We start from the raw sequence: 20,815 nt of genomic DNA on the forward strand, positions 1-20,815 counted from the left end.
ATTAAATAAATAAACAAATAAATAAATAAATAAATAAATGAATATATAATGCATACGGATGCCATGCTTGTTCTGTCTTGTGCTCATATTTTGACTCAGTTGGTCATGCTTTTTGATGCAACGGCTCAATGCATCTAAAAAAAACTCAAGGCAGAGTAAAACAAGAACTTGCTTGTGAACGAGGCTGAAAGGGTGCATGATAAACTGAAGTTCAGTTTGCTCAGAGCTGTAGTCAGTTGAAGTTTGACCCAAGATGGAATTATCCTTTTAGGTTAGAGGTGTGTTTACATGTCTTTCTCCATTTTACCCAGCTGCAGTCTGAGCCAGAGTCGTCACCCATGAGGCCTTGACATTATTCAATACATCATTTGATCCCCACCATCAGCTTCCATCATTCCACCTCGAGGCCAGCGATCAAATCTGCATTATCATCTCACTGCAGCTCACTCTGTCTCTGTGGGCCGCGGCTCCGACTGAACCACCAGGCTCAGATTTCAAACAGCCTCCGATCTGCTGAGGGCAGAAAGACAGCGAGTCATCCCCCATCTTCAGGAAAAAAAAAAAAAAAACACGAGAGCCTCTGTAACACTGCCCTGTAATTACGGGTCATGTTTCTTTTTTCCTAATACGCTAAACAGATGTGCTTTAGGATTATTCTTCAGCTCAGACTCAGAGTTGGACTTGATGTCCTGTCATTATTATCAGCTGGTGAAGCCGTGCACCATTTCTGGTCCATCATTGATTTCTGTTAGAGATTTTCTGTGTACAAAACATCTCTGCTTCTGACTGAATGGCAGTGGTTTGTGATTGTAAATATATATATATTTTTAAATCTTTTATTTCATTCACAATGTATAAAATAAACACAAACAAATACAACATACATTAACATTGAAAAAACATTTGAATGAAAAGGAGCAGATAGAAGAAAAAATATTATAATTTCTGCCCCTTTTTACGAAATAAAATTATCTGCCAAACACACCGTATAACCTCAGTTACTTTCTAATATTTTCATGTCTAATCTTTGACATTATAATTCACCTTTTCATAATTACTAAATACATTAGATTTTATACATTTTTAAAATATAGCAAGTGAAGTTGACTCTTTAAATTCCTTGTTAACGGCATTCCACAATCTTACACCATTTACAGAAATGTTACATTCCCTCACTTTGGTTCTGAATCTAGGTTTCTTAAAGACATCAGTTCCTTTTAACATGTACCCACTTACTCTCTTATGAAACATTTTCTGAATATTATTTGGTAGATTACTCGTATTCTCTCTGTACATTATTTGCAATATTTTCCACTCTACCAAGTCAGGAAATTTCAGTATTTTGTATCTAATGAATAATTGATTAGTGTGATCTCTATAGTTACTGTTGTTAATGATTCTCAATGCTCTTTTTTGCAATATGAACAATGGTTGTGTAAAAGTTTTGCAAGTGGCTCCCCAAATTTCTAAACAATAAAATAAATATGGTTCAATCAGTGAGTGATACAATGTTAACAACCCCGACAAGTTTAGTAGAAACTTGACTCTATATAATACACCTATGGCTTTGGCGATTTTCCCCTTTATATAACCTACATGTGATTTCCATGTGAGACTCTCATCGAACATGACTCCAAGAAATTTGGTTTCTTTTACTCTTTGAATTTCCATTCCATCTATCATTAAAAATACATCACAGCTTCTTCTATTATTAAACAGTATAAAGTTTGTTTTGTTCAGGTTCAGTGACAGTCTATTTATATCAAACCATTTTTTAACTTTAATCAATTCACTGTTTATCACTTGAGTTATTTCATGTGCATTTAATCCTCAATAAAACAATGTAGTATCATCCGCAAATAAAACTGTGCCAAGTAAATTAGATACATTTACCAGGTCATTAATAAACAATATGAACAGTTTAGGTCCGAGGACTGACCCTTGTGGCACACCATAATAAATATCTTTTAATTCAGATTTAGCATTATTTATTTGAACAAACTGTTTTCTATTGCGTAAATAACTATTAACCCATTGATGTGCCACCCCTCTTATTCCATACCGGTGTAATTTAAGAAGTAACCTTGAATGATCAAGGACATCAAATGCCTTTTTTAAGTCAATAAAAACACTAATGAAATAGTTTTTATTGTCAATTGCTGATGAAATTGTATCTACTAAATCCATAACTGCCATTGCTGTTGAATATTTGGTCCTAAAGCCATACTGTTCATGATTTAAAATTGAATTTTTGTCAATGAATTTGTCCAACCTTAATGCAAACACTTTTTCTAATATTTTGGAAAACTGTGGAAGCAGTGACACTGGCCTGTAATTAGTGAAACTCTATCACCGCTCTTAAATAATGGAACCACCTTGGCAATTTTCATTAAATCAGGGAAGACTCCTGTAGATAAGTGACAGATTACAGATGTAAGTGAATGGTTCAATAACAGATTCAATTATAGCTTTTACAGTCACCATGTCCAGATCATCACAATCAGTTGATCTTTTGCTTCCCCAGTTTTTTACAATGTTTCTTATTTCTTGTTGATCTACCTTGTCAAGCAGAATACTATTGACATTTCTAGGTATTGTATTCATTGTATCGTGAATTATTGGTTTGCTTTCCACCAGACTCCTTCCTACATTTATAAAAAAAAACATTGAATTCATTAGAAATTTCTTTAACTTCATAAATGTCTTTATTGTCCTTTACAAAGTAGTTTGGGAGTCTTGCATTTGTATTATCTCTGTTAATCACATTATTTATAATTCCCCATGTAGTCTTGATGCTGTCTTTGTTCTTATTCAATAGCTCACCATAGTACTCTTTCTTCTGTTTCCTAATTATTGTTACTAATTTATTTTTATAGTTTTTATATCTATCTTCGGCTTCCTTTGTTTGTAACTTTAAGAATCTCGCATACAGACAATTTTTTTTTGCACATGCATTTTTAATTCCATTAGTCATCCATGGTTGGTTGTCCCTTTTAATTTGTTATTTTAATTAATTTACAACGATTTCAGCAGTATTTTCATGAAGGATGTATATGCATTGTTCACATCACTGACATAGACTTCCGCCCAGTTCTGTATTTTAAGATCTTTATTTAGGTCCTCCAGGGCTTTAACTGATTTATTTCTTTTATAATTAATAAAATTACGTTTTATGATATTTTTATTGTTATTGTGATATTTAGACACTACAAAAATAGGTAAATGATCACTAATATCTGTCATCAATATCCCAGTTTTAACAACGTCCTCCTTTCTATTAGTGAATATATTATCAATTATTGTTGCACTTTGGGTTGTGATCCTGGTAGGTTTGTTTATCAAAGGAACCAAACCTAAACTATATATCATATCAAAAAAATCACTTGATGTTCTCAGATCCACAGGATGTTCTAAGTAAAGTCCCCACACATAAACAATGTTTTGTTTTTAATATGATCCACAAACTCATTCATTTTATCTGTAAATGACCTGATGCAAGAACCGGGTGCTCTATATACACAACTGATTATTATATTTTTTGATGTGTCATTGATAATTTCCACTGTTACCATTTCCATGACATTATCTTCCATCATAGTCATTTTCTTATCTAATTTACATTTTAAATCATTGTTAATGTACAGGGCAACGCCACCACCCCTTTTATTTATTCTATTTACAAAATGAAGTTCATACCCTTCTATTTGTACTTCAGTCATCCTTTCATCATAAAGCCAAGTCTCAGTAATGGCAAAGACTTTGAATTTACTTTTAAATTTACCTAAATAGTCCTTTATTGTTGACTTCTTGGAAACTAAACTTCTACTGTTTATGTGTATGATTGATAATGAATCATTGTTAATTAACCCACTATTTAGCTGATCTTCTGCATAATAATTACTATTTATATTAAACTCAAATAAACTTTTGTCTATTTTACTGTCAAGTTCATATATTTTCTCATGGGAATCCATTTATTCTTTATGAAATCATTTGTACTTCCATATCCATAGTTAAACTGTTTCCACTATCCATTATTTAGTCAGTGCTACACAATAAATCATCTTTTACCCTGCAACACTTTCAGATCTTTCAACTCTCTGATCATTTTTGCATTCAGACCTTCTTGCTCTCTGATCCATACAACACCATTTCTTGTCCACGTGGCTGTGATTTTTTTTTTGTTTTCTCAGCACCCTTGCTTCTTTGGCTATTGTTTCATTCTTTTTCGTCAGGTGTTCATTTATGTACACATTTGTACCTTTCAGTTTTTTTGCTTGCCTCAACAACTCATTTCTGTACTTCCTACTGGTAAATCGCACTATGATGACTGGTTTTAATTTGTCTGCCTTTCTCGGAAGGGTATGACAGATTGATATTGCATCACTTTGGATATTAATGTTCTTACTGTGCAAGAAGCTCAACACTTGTTGTTCTAGTGACCGGAGTTCTTCCTGTGGAGCATCCTCAGTTGTGTTTCTATCTCCAGTAACTCTGGCATAAGTCCTATGTCTTGTTTCCAAACCAGTCATCACCAAGTCATCCTTTCTGGTATACTGCTCCAGTTCATCCACCCTCTGTTCCAATACCATGATCTTCTTGTCCTTTTCTGCAAGCTTGAATTTCAGTGTCTTAACCTCATCCATTAATGACAGTAGTTGATCCTGTTGTACTGTTAGCTTAGACAGCTCGGCTGACATAAAATTCAATGATTTTTTAATTTCCTCCATATCTTCGTCAAGTTTCTCAGTTTTTCTAGGAGGGGCCATTGTATAAGGCTTACCTCTCTCTCAGTCCTGGTTGCAGGTGAATCTGGAGCCTGGAGCCCCAGGCTGAGCCTGATGGTTGGATCAGGTGGCTGGTATTGAGGTGATGGTGGAACCTGGCTGCTGTGCCTGGAGGCTGTTGGTGGAGCCTGGCTGCTGGGCCTGGAGGCTGATGGTGGAGCCTGGTTGATGAGCCTGGAGGCTGATGGTGGAGCCTGGCTGCTGGGCCTGGAGGCTGCTGGTGGAGCCTGGCTGCTGGGCCTGGAGGCTGCTAGTGAGCCTGTTAATTAATTAATGAAACCATGCAGAAAAAAAAAACCAAAATAGAAAGCTAAATAAAAACAAGCAACTTCAATTCATGTTGCATCAATTTAGAAGCCTGGAAAATCTCTCTATTAATGTAAATACATAGTCTGGCCTTGACCTATAGACAGAGCTCAGTCACAGGGTAGAATCTACCGATGTCTTTCAAACAGTCTCCGCACGCAATTGGACAATGCTAGAACCAGTCAGAGCAGCAAACAATGTGACGTATTCATTGCTACAGAAATCAGGTAACAGGGCAATTCGCCATACACCGTTGAAGAAGCAGCAACAAATACGTTTTTTGAAATAAATGACCGAAGTACCTCTATCTGCTCACGCCTCAGAGAAAAGCCTAAATCTAAATCGAATAAAGTTGTTTCAAACGAGCACTGTTCCTGAGCCGACGACATCTTTGTAGTTTTCTTGGTTGCAGCTCTAGTGCTAGCCTTTCATGTCGGGTCAGCGTTGTCCAGCCCTGTAGGTTAATTGTGTTCGTTTCTTTGTAATCTGTAAGTTTTCTGTGCTCAGCTGACCATTTATTTATTTTTGGACCTACTCTCTGGTGGTTAGCTTTGTGTGAAGCTGACCCAACATACCCTCTACCAATTGATTAGCTCTGCCCACATGCTCAGAGGCATCTGCATTCCTGAGAAGGCTATAGAGCTCCGGGAGTTGACGTCACTTCTCCCGGCATGCAACAGTTCAAATCGAAACGGCGCCATATTGGCACGCAGAAGCCGGCAGCTGGACTATTTGTTATTGTCAGAAAACTCAATCAAACGGGAAATATGGTAGATTCCTGTTGTGCCCCAGGATGCAGAACAGACGCGGACGACATAAGGAATGAGTCATCTACAGGATTCCCCAAGATCCGGAGCGCCGCAAACGTTGGATCATTGTAATAAAACGCACTAGTGACCGGGCGAAAATGAAACTGTGGGATCCCGAGAGTAAAGGTTTTCGCTTATGCAGCGACCACTCCATATCAGGTACTTAAACCAACGTTTCTTCAACTGTGTATGGTGTTTATTTTAAATGCTTTTATTATGATTCTTAGTGGGCTTCCTAAACTTATTTTGGCGTGGCTTTTTCTGTCTTATTACTCATAGCAACAAGTAAACATCACGTAAAACGTTGCCTCGTGAGTTCTGCGTGCTGCCGTTTACGTGTTTTATGATGACAGCAATTAACCGGCTAAGCTGTATTTAATTTTTAAACAATGGTTGATCAATTGTCAGATCACACATAAAAAGCACTTTGGATTGCTATTATCTGTCTCACCGAGACTACTTACTTGTAAATCTGTTATTTGTCCGTCCATCCATCCATTTTCATCCGCGTATCCGGAGTCGGGTTGCGGGGGCAGTAGCGTGACTTCCCTCTCCCCAGCCGCCGGAGCCAGCTCCTCTGGGTAAATCCCAAGGGGTTCCCTGGTCAGGTCCGGTGTTGTGCCGGTAAGAAGCCCGCTCCGACAGCTTCTGGCGTCGGAGCGGGCAGTAGAGTCGAGAGTCCCAGACCTTCTCCCCAGCTCCTCCGGCCGGGGGAATCCCAAGGGGTTCCCCGGCCAGGTCCGGTGTTGTGCCGGTAAGAAGTCCGCTCCGACAGCTTCTGGCGTTTTTAAAAAGTATCCCAGGGGCACGGTAAGGGTCGGAGATGTTTAGTCTATTTAATTTCTGACTATATAAAACGATTTCTTCTGTTTTAATGTGTGAAGTAAACTCCGACGAAGTAAAATCCAAGCGGATCCCGTTCATGTTCATGGTTACATCCGTGTTTGTTTACCTTTTTTGCATGCCAAAATGGCGTCCACTAACTGAGAGTCATGTGGGGTCCGGAGCTCTATTGAATAAAACCTAGGTGCGCGGGGGGCAGATCGATGCTACCAACACCGGATCGGGTCAGGCCAGAAAACGCCAATAGATCGGTGATATTGGCCAGACACCTGTTCAGGCCAATGGTAGACCTGCTGAGGCTACAGTGGAGCGTGGCTAGACCAACCTGCAGAGCAAAATCTTTTTGCTACTTCTACACTTGGTCTAGATTTCTAGGATAGTTGATTCAGGGCTTCTATTTTTAGTCTGTATGTCAAGTCATGTTGATTTGTTTGAAAAGAAGTAGTTTGAGCTTTATTCCATTTCTGGAGATCATCCCAAAACCCTAAATTTGGTAGCCTGGCAAGCCAGACTATACAAACTTTGCAAAGTAAGAATTTGGTCTAGTTCACTAGGCTATAAATTTGGCGCATTGTGATCAAAGTGGGGTCCCTACTCTGACTTTAGGAATCACTGCTCTGTACAAGTTTGATTGACTGGGAGTGTCCAACATGTCCTTAATAATTTGAACAGTTTATTTATTAAAAATATTTAAAAAATTACACAAACAATGACACATCCCATCATGTCGGTGATTAATTTTAAACAAAAAAGAACATTTTCTATTTTGAAACCTACAAACATTCATAACATCCTTTTTTCTTGTATTTAATAATTTATGTCAAAGAGTTTTTATCTGTGAACTTCCGACCTAAAGGAGATCAAACTGCTGGAAACCGTGTCACATGAGGATATTATAGTAATCATTTTTTTCTGGTAGATTTATTTCACTTGTAAGTTGATTATGGCAATACATACAGACTCATGTTAACATGATGGGACTTGGCTGTCTACAGGTGCAGGTTCACGCGATCAGAGATGCCCACTCATGCGCTGTGCGGTTCACTGGGATGTCTCTGACACAGCTCTTAATGTGGGTGTTGGTGCCCTTAAGGAAATACTTTAAACTGCTTTTCACCAGAGAAGATAATTAGGTTTAATTTACTGTGATGATTACACATCCTCTGATATTACCTGAGGATAAAAAAAATGAACACTTTTTGATTTAAATGTTTATTGTCTGTTGGACGTTTCCACAGTATATTCAGCATTGGATCTCCATACTCCAGGAGAATGTCCAACCTGAAGCTCTTGTTTTACAGAATCTCCTTCTGAGGGGGAAATGGAGTGTACGTAATCAGAACCGACGATATCAAACAACGTTGATCTTTCTTTAACTCTTTTCTTTCTTCGGTCGCTTCGGCACAGTTTGCCTTTGCTACTAGGTTATACACGTTTATCACCTGCTGCCTGTGAATTTCACCAGTTTAGTTAGAAGTTACTAAACATTTCAGCCATTCCAGAACATTGTGGTAAACAATTTATTTATGAGTCATTATTCCTCCATTCATGTTGATTCGTGCACGATTTCTGCCAAATGTAAAACGTGAGTATTTTAGCCCTGTGAAGATCCACCTCAGGGATGCATCTGAACCCTGCTGTTGGGATCAACATGAAATCATCTGAAGTAGCATCTTCTATTTCCACGTCTGTAATCTAAGGTCGTCCTTTACATAGATGTGTAGTGCAGCTACAGCTCTTCATGAACGGGTTTAAATAGCTGACTGTCTGCTTTTCACCCTGCTGTAAAAGACGGCCACTTTAATAATGAAGTTAATGTTCCTGTAACCTTATTAAAACAGAAGGTAAACATTTGGTAGGTTCTGCTTCCTGGGAACCTTTTTAACTCGAAACTTTTCAAACAGCAGCTGGTTGTTGATGTGCTTTCTGTCTGCTGGCGGACTTTATTGCAGGGTGGTGTGCTTTTCCCACTCCCAACAGCCAAATGGCTATGCTGTCTCATATTGATATTTCCAAAGCTAGAATGGAGTCTGAAAGGAAAAACATTTTTCCACTCACTGCAACAATAAAACACGAACATGAGGTCAGTTAGAAAGGAAGGCCTTGTTTTATCAGAACATAGATCAATAGTTTCTATGTGTCAAATGTTGTTTTAGCTACTGAAGCTTAGTTTCTAGGCCTTTACTTTTATTTACTTGGGATAATCTAGTAGCTGAGTTAAATTTCTACCTCCCGTTAGCCTGGCAGGCATCCTATAAATGTAAAGTCTGGCCATGGCTCAGACAGAGATAGGTCATGGGGGAATCTACGATTGTCTCTTAAACTGTCCCCACATGCAATTGGACCACGAAGACCAGTCAGAGCAATGAACAGTGTGATGCATTAATCGCTATGGAAATCAACTGGGCTATGCGCCATACACTGTTGATGAAGAAAATGGTTAGTTTTTTTAATAAACAATTAAGTACCTCTAGCTACTTGTGTCTCAAAGAAAAGCTCAAATCTAAATCATCCAAAGTTGATGCCAAAATCGTTTCAAACAAGTGCCGTTCCTGAGCTAACCCCACCGTTGTAGTTTTTCTCCATCACAGCTCTGACACTATACCTGCCCAATGGCTCTCAAAAACATAGAGCGCTGTGATTGGCTGGACCTAAAAAACGGTTCGAGCCAATGGTAGGCCTGCCGAGGGTACGGTGGAGCATGGCTGGGCAAAAATATTTAGCTGCATCTATGGTTTGTAAAGATTTCTAGGCTTACTGTTGGAAACATTCATTTCAGAACTTGAGCCAAACACCTAAAGCTCCATTTCTCAACATAAGTAGCTTTTAGTTCCAAGCTAATTCCATCAGTTTCATTGTTGGATCCTCCACATATCTTTGTCCAGATAACAAATCAGTACTTTACGTCAGCACCATAAAGGTAAACAACGTACCGTATTTTCCAGACTATAGGTCACACTTTTTTCATAGTCTGGCTGGTCCTGCGACTTATTTACCAAAGTGACTTATATACCAAATTATGTATACTACGTTGCTGCGGGCCGGCTCTGGACCAGGAATGAGCTCCCCTGCCCCGCCATCACCTGCTGGAGACCGTTGCGTGCTGCTGAGGGCCGGCTCCGGTCCAGGTTTCAGCTCCTCTGCCCCGCTGGGAGGGTTTCAAACACCGCCATCACCTGCTGCAGTCTGTGGCGGGGTGTTGCGGGTGCTCTTCCCGCCCGCAGGGAGGGTTTAAAACACCGGCATCCTCTGCTGGAGACCGTGGCGCGCTGCTGCGCCCTGGTTGTTTATTCTGTTATTGTTACCGGTACTTGTCTTGCAATGTGAAATGCTTGGTCTCAGATTTTGTAAGAAAAATAATAAAATTTCCCCCCAAAATACAACTTATAGTCCAGTGCGACTTATATAAGTTTTTTTCTTCTTCATTATACATTTTATGGCTGGTGCGACTTATACTCCAGAAAATACGGTAAATATCATCAGGCTGGACGTGTCGTTTCCTTTAGGTGTCTTTGTTAGGAAACACCCTTCTGACACAATAAAAGGAACACTAATCACCAGGTGTAGCTGATAAAAAAATATATAGTCTAAAAATGCTCACCCGTACATTTTTCAGGGTCAAACGGACAAATGTCATGTTGGAATCCAGAATCTCTCAGCGTCATGGCTCACTGTCTCTGTAAAATCTCACACCACTGGTTGTGTTGCATTGTGGAACAACTTTCTATTGATGCAGTTTTTTCCTGCTTCACATGGTTGAATCTAGCTGAACAGAGCTCAGCAAAAGAAAATGTTGTATTTATGTGTACTTTTTGTTCTGATGTGTTTTAAATAACAGAAAATGTAGTTTAGTTGCAGAGGAAGCTAAACACCCATAAAGACTCGCATGCATCTTTTGTGAGGAGTGAAATACAAACATAACAATAGCATGGCGGTGGTTCTCGATGCTCCACTGTGCAGCACTTCCTGTCTCACCCATGGCTGCTGTCATTGTCCTGGGAGTGGACGCAGGAAGTTCAATTCTCCATGGCGACAACAGAGGAATGGTGCTGTTTAGTTCTGCTGGTATTCATTAGTGGTTCAGCCCCAGTCATGCTCCAGCTTTTTAAAAATCATCATCGACATCTCAAATCAGACTTAAGTTGGACTGTACTGAGGCAGCAATTTTACTGACGAGGTAAAGGTTCTCGTTAACCTTTGTTTGAAACAAACCATGTTCCTGTTTCTTTCTGTCCTATTTCCTTTTTTATGAGGCTCTGCTGTAATAAATCTACCAGTCATTTACAAGCTTGTGACCCAACTTTTTACTTGGTAATTGTGGGTTTTTCACTGAAACTGGTTACTTTTTGGTTGCTTTGAAGGTTAAATGGGTGACCTTAGGTTTAACACACACTGGAGCATGCTCCGTTTTCTCCCAGCGTTGTCCTTGAGACATAATTTCCTTCCTCTGGTCTCTCCCTGGACTTTCTTCAGGCTGCAACAAACATGGAGCCAAGCGAGGCTCCTATTTTAGCAAACACGTGTCGGACTTCCTTCAGTGTCATATTTTCATGAAGCCTGTGTCACCTGCTGGTGCTCAGCCGGAGGAATGTGGGGAGTTTGCCTCGACGCTGTGTTTCATTCACACTGACCGCTCTGTTATCCGCTGCTGTGTCCACGCTAAGAGGCCTACAGTCATTTTTAATTATAGTCTGGACCGTGATTCCAGCACAGACTTGCTGCTGCTTGTGACGACGGTGTCTCTGTGACGCGATCAGTACTTTTTTTTTTTTCCACTTGTGCACTTCTAAAAGGATGTTTGAACAGGACATTTCATCATTGAAAATGCATATTCTGGTTTATTTTTCTTTTTATGAACCAATAAGAGGGAGACTTTTTGCGAGGGGGGGGGGGGGTGTCATTATGTGGGGTCTGGAAGAAAATACCAGATGAAGCTGGAGCGCACGAGTACAATAATATCAAATTAGTGACTGGTGGAAAAAATGTGGCCACTAAGAAATTTATTATTGGCCTTTTAATAAAATTTAAACAAAGGCTCAGTTTTTTCAAATCTGAGATTATTAATCTCTTCTGATGGTAGCACCATGGTGGCCAGTGGTGGTTGTGTCTAACTGAAGTATGATTATGATGTGGTTTTATTCCCTCTTGTGTGTAAAACACTTTCTGTGAGAGTAGTTCTACCCCGTGTTATTTTTACTGACGCCACGTGACCGTAAGAATAAATATTGTATAATATTGTTACAACAGGCCCAGCAAGCAAACACACAAAAACCTAAAAAAAAATAAATAAATAACTGTTACAAACTAAATATTTATTTTAAAAACAATCAGACCACAAGCTAAAAGAAATGAGAGTAAAAATAGACTCCGAATTAGGGGAATCAGGCTGATATTTACCATTTTTAAATGTATCGGCATCAGCTGTTATACCTCCTTAGTAAAGCTGGTTTTAAGTCAGGCACATGCCTGGGCAGCTTCTGTAGATTTTAATTTAAATGTAAAATTTTATTCCTGAAAACCATCTGCATAATAAATGCTCTAAATTTATTTTCAACAAAAATTTCATTTTCTAAAACCATTTAGAATACTTGGTCAGTGAATTGGTTTGTGTGGTTAACTTTAGATGTCTGATTTTAACACTGAGCAGTGCACAAAGTAAAAGCTTAACAGTTGGTTTAATTCAACTTTTAAAAACTGCTTCAGAAAGTTTGTGCACCAATTGATGTTATTAGTCACATTTTACCATGCAAATAAGGTGGTAAATGCCTACGAAAATTGGCACCACATATTGGTCATCAGCTGACCATGACCTCTACATAAAGGTATCGGTATCTGCAACAGAAAAAAACAATATCGGTCAACATGCTCAGGATCCGTAAAAAAGTCTAACAAACATAGTCGGCGCTTAACTTCAGATGACTTAAACTTCTTCATTTAATCTGTTGGATTGACCTCAAGGTGGAAACTAAACCCCAGGGTGTTTTATTATTCCGATTCTAAGCTACTTTTATGCAGAGTAAGTCAAAACATCATGTTCAGTACATCATATTTTCTATAGATTGTTTTTTTTTATCCTTGCTGTTGGTTAAAAGACTGTTTGTGTTTTAAAAGCAACTTCCTCTGATGCTGTGGGGGTAACTCTGAGTGGGGCCTGACCTTAACTAGATCAGCCTCTCTGTGTTATTTTAGTTTGATGCCATATTTGGCACCATCTTATGGTACACACAATATCCGTAGGGATTGGGATTAGCATTCTCACTCTACAATGTTCCTTTGTTACATAAAATTAAAAAGCATGACAAAACATTTCTGTGATTGAGTAATCAACATCCAGAAAAGTCTGGTTTCAATTTTTAGACCTGAGAATTTGTGTAACATATCCATTTTTTACCATGATATTATCTGAATTTAGACATCCATTCTCTAGATTTTTCACTTAATTGAGATTTTCGCAACATTCTGAGTTTGTTGTATTTTTCAACTAGCTGAATTAAAACCAAAAGTTTAGACATTTACAATTAGAAGCAAGATGTAATTTTGTGGTATGTAGCTGATAAACACAGAAATGTAAATTGGCATCAAGTCTGTTCACAGATGAACTCTTAGCAACGTGAAGACAAGATGTGTGCGTTCATGTTTCACTGCCAGCTCTCTCTCTCACACACACACACACACACACACACACACACACACACACACACACACACACACACACACACACACACACACACACACACACACACACACACACACACACACACACACACACACACCCTCAGCTGTGCCACTCTGAGCCCTGAATACACATGCTTAGCACTGATGACAGTGACATGCATGAAGCTTTTCTGAGAGGTGACTTCATATTGTAGAAAGCTGACCAAACTTGATTCCTAACAATGGTTGCCTTTGACAGATTCGACCCATATGGCTGCTCCTCTGCTTGCTTTTCTGTCAGAAGGATTGTCCAGCAAGGCCTCTGTGAGAACGTTCAGATTACAGAAAGAATGCAGAATGTATAATTATCTCTTGGTGTCTGTACCCTACGGATGTTTCCTCTTGTGTTGGAGGAGTAAACACTCTGAGGAAGGAGCAAATAAAAGTCCTACGAGCTCAAATGGGCTCTTAAGTTTGAGTATATCAGTGGATTCTTCGTTCATAGATGATTGTCTCGTTTTGATCATTGTAAAGGTCTTATTAAGCCACTGATCCAAGCTCAGGTAGTTCCACCAGTGTTCTTGTAAACTCCTGTAGCATCTGTCCCAAGTTTAGCATTAAAAGCAGCTGAAAAAAGGAAAACATTATTTATTTATGTATTATTTTACGTTTCTAGAGTCTGTCTTGAGTGATTTTCATCTTTGCTGCTTCTTTGGTATTTCAGTACAGATTGTATCTGCACTGATCTGCTGTGTCTTGAGGAAAAATATTCCTTCAACTGATCTCAGGTCAGATTACTGTTCTGTGGTACCTTAACCCTAACCATTCATGTCACATAAGCGGGTCTGTTTCTAGTTCAGTCGTTTGAGGAAAAAGAAGATCAGATGAGGCTGCTGTAGTTTTCCTCTAGCTGTACTCAGTCTGCTTTGTTTCACCCTCCAGGGCAGAAACCCACCTTATCTACATAAAAAATGTCATTCTGCTGAAGAATGGCCACTGCACAAAGGTCGAATGATGTCATCATTTTTAAAGGCGTTGGCCAGACTCTTTATTAAAATTGTAGAAATTCAGTATAACTACACATTTTTATCTATATAAATATGAATTGGGTTGTTTTTCATTTTGTTAAGGACTTTTGTCATAAATCATTACAGAAAATCCAAGTCCTCCAGACAGTGAAGTGTTTTGCATACGTCACTCCAACACGTAAAACAAGTTAGCTACTGTTGTTAGTATTGTGAATAACTGTATTTTGTTTACTTTCTTGCTCTTAATTATTACGGAAAATTGCATTTACAGCTGCAGCTAAATGTCTGGGCCATATCTCCGTGTCCTACACGCATTAAGTATCATAGATCTGGTCTAAAATATTAACCTACATCTATAAATCCATCTAGATCCGCACTGGTACTTCTGGACTCCAGACTAGCCCAGTTAGCATGACTGCAGCAACACTGCTAACCGTGTTAGCTCTGGTAAGGAAAAAAAACAATTAATTTGGGAAAGCTACGACACACACACACACACACACACACACACACACACACACACACACACACACACACACACACACACACACACACACACACACACACACACACACACACACACACACACACACCTCCCAATATTTTAACAATAGATCCTCTTGGGACCGGTAGAACCTCCGTGTCATCCTGGATTGCAAACGAGTCAAACTAACAATTTACTTGAGCACCTGTAAGATTTATTCCGGTAAGCTATCGGTTAAATATTTTCCGGAGTTTCCAATACATACACGCAGCTGTAAAACTGGCAGCACATTATTTTATTTATCTGTAGATTGCTGAATTGTATAGGGACAGTATGATGGAGCTAAGTCCAGCTGAGAACTCGTCAGCTGAGAGCTCCTGGTGGGATCACTACGAGCACAGAAATGAAATATTTGAACAAAAGTAAAAAAAACTGTACAGATTTTAGTTCTGAAGTTGAACATAATCCTCTCCGGTGTCCAAATCAGGTCTTCTGAGTCAAAAAGTCCAAAACATGTCTGCACCTCCGGTAGTGGTATCCAGCTAGCGGGGTTCAGAGACCGGTTGAACTTCTCCGGTAATCCAATATCTGTTCTTGTTGCCATAACCCAGAGGAAAAACATCTGACCAACTAGCAGAGGCTTCAGAAGCTACATCTGACTTATGACACATTGTTTTCTGCTGTAACGCTAATGCTGAAACACCGGAGTTGGGGGTTGTTTTCTATAGCTGTTTCAGCAGAGCTCCCTGTGAAACGTGACAGCTGTCCAGAGCTTAGACCAGAAGTTAGTTTGTGTTTTTCCCGCGCCAGTCAGAAACATCAGATTTTCTTAAAATTCCAGCAGTGAAAATCCCAAAACCTTTTTCATCCGAGGTTTTAATACTTCTTTACACATGCCATTCAAATGAATATAGCCTCTGGCCAATATCTTTAAAATATTTTTCTCATTCTTTTCTTTTTCTTTTCTTTCTTTATTTATTTTTTTTTGCTTTTGATGATTCTGTTTAATTTGTTACCCCAAATCTCCTTTTAGAGCTGGACACCACACCGCCACTATTGTCACTTTCACGGCCCTTTAAAAGTAATTTCCAAAACTTAAATCTGTTCACTCTTCAGATTCCATTTTAGAATCTGAAATGAGTTTAAATCCAACATAACTCCAGTTGTTGCTTATCTTAATATTTCTTAAAATTTCTTGTCTTAATATTTCTTCTTGTCAAAAATGTCCCAAAGGTAAGGGCGTAGGAACCATGGGGGACTGGTGAGACGTGTCCTCCCACCCAATAACATGGAAGTGTAAAAATATCGTTTTGAAATATTTTACTCACAGCAATCTTGTTTCTGCTTTGCTGATGTGTTCAACAATTTAAGAAAACAGATCTAATTTTTGTCTCTTATTAGAGATCATACGTTTTACATTAGCTTCTCGCTTATTTTAGTAAGTGCTAGACTCTTGTTAAATCTATGATGGCTGTTCAGAAATGGGTAAATGTTTTGGTGTGATTGTAAACAGAGCGGCAACCGGCGTGACCCTGTGCTGCGCAACACTGCTCCAAGCCTACCCCCCCCCCCCCCCCCCCCGTCCTTTAAGCAGTGAGCTGACCATCTGTTCAGAGCGCCAAGCCATAGCTCGCTACTCAAAACGCAGACAGTCATGCAGCAAGCAACGTCCAAAAGCTCACACAGACATCACAGCCTGCATAAACTCCGCTTCATGCTTCAATCATTTGTATGGTTAAAAAAGGTAAAACAAGCATTCTTCTGCTGTTTGTAAAGAGGTGATGCTTAGTTTGATTGTGTCTGTGTAAAACTATCAGAGTTGTTGAGGTAAAGCATGGCAGGTTGGAAATGGAGCAACAGGAAATGATCAGGAATGGGCGCAGCACTGGATCACTTCCCTGCTCGAGTGCTCTGTACCATCCAACCAACCATATTTATCCTTTTGTTCCATATCCTGTTTTTACCTGTTGTCTGCTGCAGCAGTGCAGCTCAGTCAGGCTGATGCCAAAAGAACGTAATCCATTGTCTCCTTCATTTAGACGGTGAATAAAATTGACAACTAGAGAAATTCATTCGAGTAAAGTTGGGACAGAAATAAAATAATAATAAAAATATAATAGTAATAATAATAATAATAATTTTATTATTATTATTATTTTTAAATCTGTCAAACACATCCATAAAAATTAGTACCAATTAAAGAGACAATGTGTAGTTTTTACTGTTATTCTCTGGAAATGTCCATCAAAATGTTGCTGAAAACTAATTAAATGATGCCCAGTTGTTAAAAAATATTGGCGGCTTTGTAACCTATAACCATAAAGATCTGTAATCTCACAAGTCCAGCAAAGAACACAGCGAGGTAGCCGTGCCGCTGCCAAGACTCTCCTGTTGTGAAAGGACTGATTTGAAGTTCGCGAATAAACCGTTCCACAGCCGTTTTGCGCCGCAGATGCTTCCAGTGAGAGCGGCGTTAGTCTGTGAGGCAGACACCTTGTCTACTTTTAAGACTAGGCTTAAAACATTTTAGTTTGATCGGGCCTATGGTTAAATCCTGATGTTAGCCCAGATCTGGACAAGTGGGAAAGTAGAGCGAGGTGGAGTGTACAGTGGAGAATAAATACTGCTCCCCCTTGCCCTGCCTCCAACATGCCTATCTAAAAGGTTAGGTTATCCCTGTAGTTATGCTGCTATAGGCTTAGACTGCTGGAGGACATACTGACCATTTTCCACACTCGACTACTTTCTTCTACCACTTCCTTTAATTGCATTATTTCCTGCCATTTCAGCTGTTTATCTTTTCTCTAAGGGGTTTTCTCCCCAGAAGAAAACTATTTTTTTTTTCAAATTTTATAAAAATGAAGACATTAAGAATGGTTTTTACATCACTTTAATATAACTGATACTAACATTTATCTTTTAAGAACCACAAAGTTTTGTAACCTGGGTTCATTTTAAAGCAGTGACTCAAAGAAATAACCTTCAGTTACTTTCAGTAATAACAGACTTTTTATTCATTTCACGGGGGGGTGGGGGGTAGGACTCTAGAAGGCGCTATATCAAAGACAGGCCACTTACCTTTTTTTTGCTGATAACCTACATAAATGAGTGTCTAATCATGCTGTAGCCATGTGTAGTCAATAATTTGTCACTTTAGTGCCTCTAAGTTAAAATTTAAATATTCTGCCTTAAACTGTCAGTGTAAAAAACTCTTCAGTTTAAAACTCTGCATTAAATTTGAATTAAAATATGATGTTAGCAGGTACCATATGATGTCACAGTGCCGCTGTGAGCCTGCATGGGTGTGTATTTGTTGGCGGCTCCACCCTCTCAGTCTGCCAGGCAATGCCTTCTTGTGGTGCATTTTTCAAACAGGAAATGGGAGTGGAGTTAGACTCTGGTAGGGGGTTACTTGCTCTTTAATGCATTACTTTAAATACGGTTTGGTACCAAAAATAAGCAAGGCTAATGCATACGTCTAATTTCTACTAAATTGTTAAAACTCATTCTCTCACAGAGAAATGCTTAGTTCCTGGAAATGCTTTGAAAAGTTAGAGATCCACCTTTGCTATAATCCTGACCAGAATAATCTGAGCATTAAAATGACTTGATCATCCGAATTAGGAGAGCATTACACTGAGGATATAACGTGTGCTCCTGTCTTCATCATAGTGAAAATGTACATTTGTTCACTGCATGATGCAGTTTCCTCAGCCATGACTCATGCTGCATGTTTATTGCTCTCACTTCCACATTTTAAAGTTCCCCCTTTTGAGTTCTGCCTTATCTGCATAACTTTAAATAGTCTCCTTTATGTGCTCATCGTCACACAGCTAAGAATAAGTGTTATTGCCATTTTCAAACATTCAGTCCCATTGGTGTAGTTGTGATCGACCAACCTGGAAATGATGTCGTTTGGTCTGTGAATGCACCATTGTCAAGAAGCAATTGGAAAAACAAATCATTTTTCAGTCCTTAAACTCAACATCAGAAAATAACTTGAAAATATTAATGATCTTTCTCCACAGGTCAAAGCTGCACGTATCATCAAACAAGATTTGTTTTGAAAAACCCAAACTTGATTTATTTGTCCTTTAATGTGATGGATAAATTTTTTTGTTGAGATGCTGTCCAGCAGACTACAGTGGGCCCCACACCAACCGTTTGTCTAGAAAAACAACTATAGAGTCCAATTTATTGATATAGTTTAACTTTACTCTCAAACTCGATGAAGATCACAGAAGCAGAGAGTATTTATCAGCAGCTTGTTTCTCGTTCTCTCCCCGTAGACCCTGCTGATCTCTCTTTGCTGTGATTAAAGAGGAAATTTGTGAATGGTGTGATTGGGTGTCGAGGATGGCAGCTGCTGGTCTTTGGGCTAGAAGGAGCTTATGAGTGCATTTGTGAGTGGGTATGTGTGTTAATAATCCGGTATATCCTGATGACTTATCCTTTATCCTGAGGGAGGATGCATGTTCGTCTCCAGCAGAATAACCTGACCCCCCAACAGATTACATAACACATGAGCTCGTCGTGTCATAATCGGACAAATTTAGTAATCTAATAGATTGCGGAGGGCTGTGCAGTAATCTCTGGTCACATATCAGCTCAGTACTTGGTAGAAGTCAGGGTCCTTTATCACAGAAGTGTTTGTGTGTTTAAATACCCAACATTGTATTTAGTTTAAATGTAAATACTCTTGAGTGTTGATCTGTCCTCTCTCACCCCTCTCTTCTACAGTGGTAATGTCTTGAGGTCGTGACCTCTCCAGCCCAGTGAAGGACGTGCCCGTGCTGAGCTGCTGCTCATGGGAACTTCTGCTCCACCATGAGTGTTCGAGATGGCCTTGGTGTCGGTAGGAGGGGCACACTGGGCCGACGGCAGCGCTTTGAGAACTCAGAGTTCACAGTGCGCATCTATCCGGGTGCCCTGGCAGAGGGCACCATCTACTGCCCAATCAGCGCCCGCAAAACCACCACAGCCGCTGACGCCATCGAACGGGTCATCGAACGGCTGCAGCTGGATCGCACCAAGTGTTATGTCCTCGCTGAGGTGAAAGAGTTCGGTGGGGAAGAATGGATTCTCAATCCGACCGACTGTCCGGTACAGAGGATGATGCTCTGGCCTCGTGTGGCTCTAGAGCTCCGACCACTGTCCGGTGGCGAGGATTACCGCTTCCTCCTGAGGCAGAAAAATCTGGATGGCTCTATTCACTATGGTGGCAGCCTCCAATTGTGGCTGCAGATCACAGAGGAGCGACGGCGCATGGTGGAGCGGGGACTGCTGCCACAGCCGGAGTCTCAGGGTGACTACGCAGATCTGTGCTGCCTGTCAGAGCTGAATGAGCGCTCACTGCTGGACAACCTGCGCTTGCGCTTCCGCCAGGAAAAGATTTACACTTACGTTGGGAGCATCCTCATAGTCATTAACCCCTTCAAGTTCCTGCCAATCTACAACCCAAAATATGTGAAGATGTATGACAATCATACACTGGGAGATATGGAGCCCCATATTTACGCCGTGGCAGATGTGGCTTATCATGCCATGCTGAATAGACAGAGGAATCAGTGCATTGTGATTTCTGGAGAGAGCGGCTCTGGGAAGACGCAAAGCACAAACTTTCTCATCCATCATTTGACTGCGCTCAGCCAGAAGGGGTTTGCCAGTGGAGTGGAGCAAATTATCTTGGGGGCGGGACCAGTATTAGAGGTGAGTAAAACACCCATTGTTTTTTCAAGGCTAAGGTTTTATTTGAGCACAAAATGCTTTAAAATTAATAGTGGGTGTGAATGAAATACATAATTAATCATTTAAGATTTGACTCCTAAATATAGTCTTTCTTTTTCCTTTTTACAGTCTAAATTAAAACCTGACCCAGTTCAGCTGATCACTGAAAAACAGATC

At 39.7% G+C, this 20,815-nt stretch overlaps 1 protein-coding gene across 12 annotated transcripts in view; it reads left to right on the plus strand.

Annotated features, from left to right (window-relative positions):
- Positions 1–20,815, plus strand: part of myo9aa (myosin IXAa) — a 170,324-nt gene that overhangs the window by 8,290 nt on the left and 141,219 nt on the right. For all 12 annotated transcript variants that reach the window (XM_070554892.1, XM_070554894.1, XM_070554895.1 and 9 more), the window contains exon 2: positions 19,652–20,620. In XM_070554892.1, the coding sequence (XP_070410993.1) occupies positions 19,739–20,620 (882 nt within the window). In that variant the 5' untranslated portion in view covers positions 19,652–19,738. The remainder of the gene's footprint in view (positions 1–19,651; positions 20,621–20,815) is intronic.

The sequence above is a fragment of the Nothobranchius furzeri genome, chromosome 9 (genome assembly GCF_043380555.1).
Source record: "Nothobranchius furzeri strain GRZ-AD chromosome 9, NfurGRZ-RIMD1, whole genome shotgun sequence".
NCBI classification, from domain to species: Eukaryota; Metazoa; Chordata; class Actinopteri; order Cyprinodontiformes; family Nothobranchiidae; genus Nothobranchius; species Nothobranchius furzeri.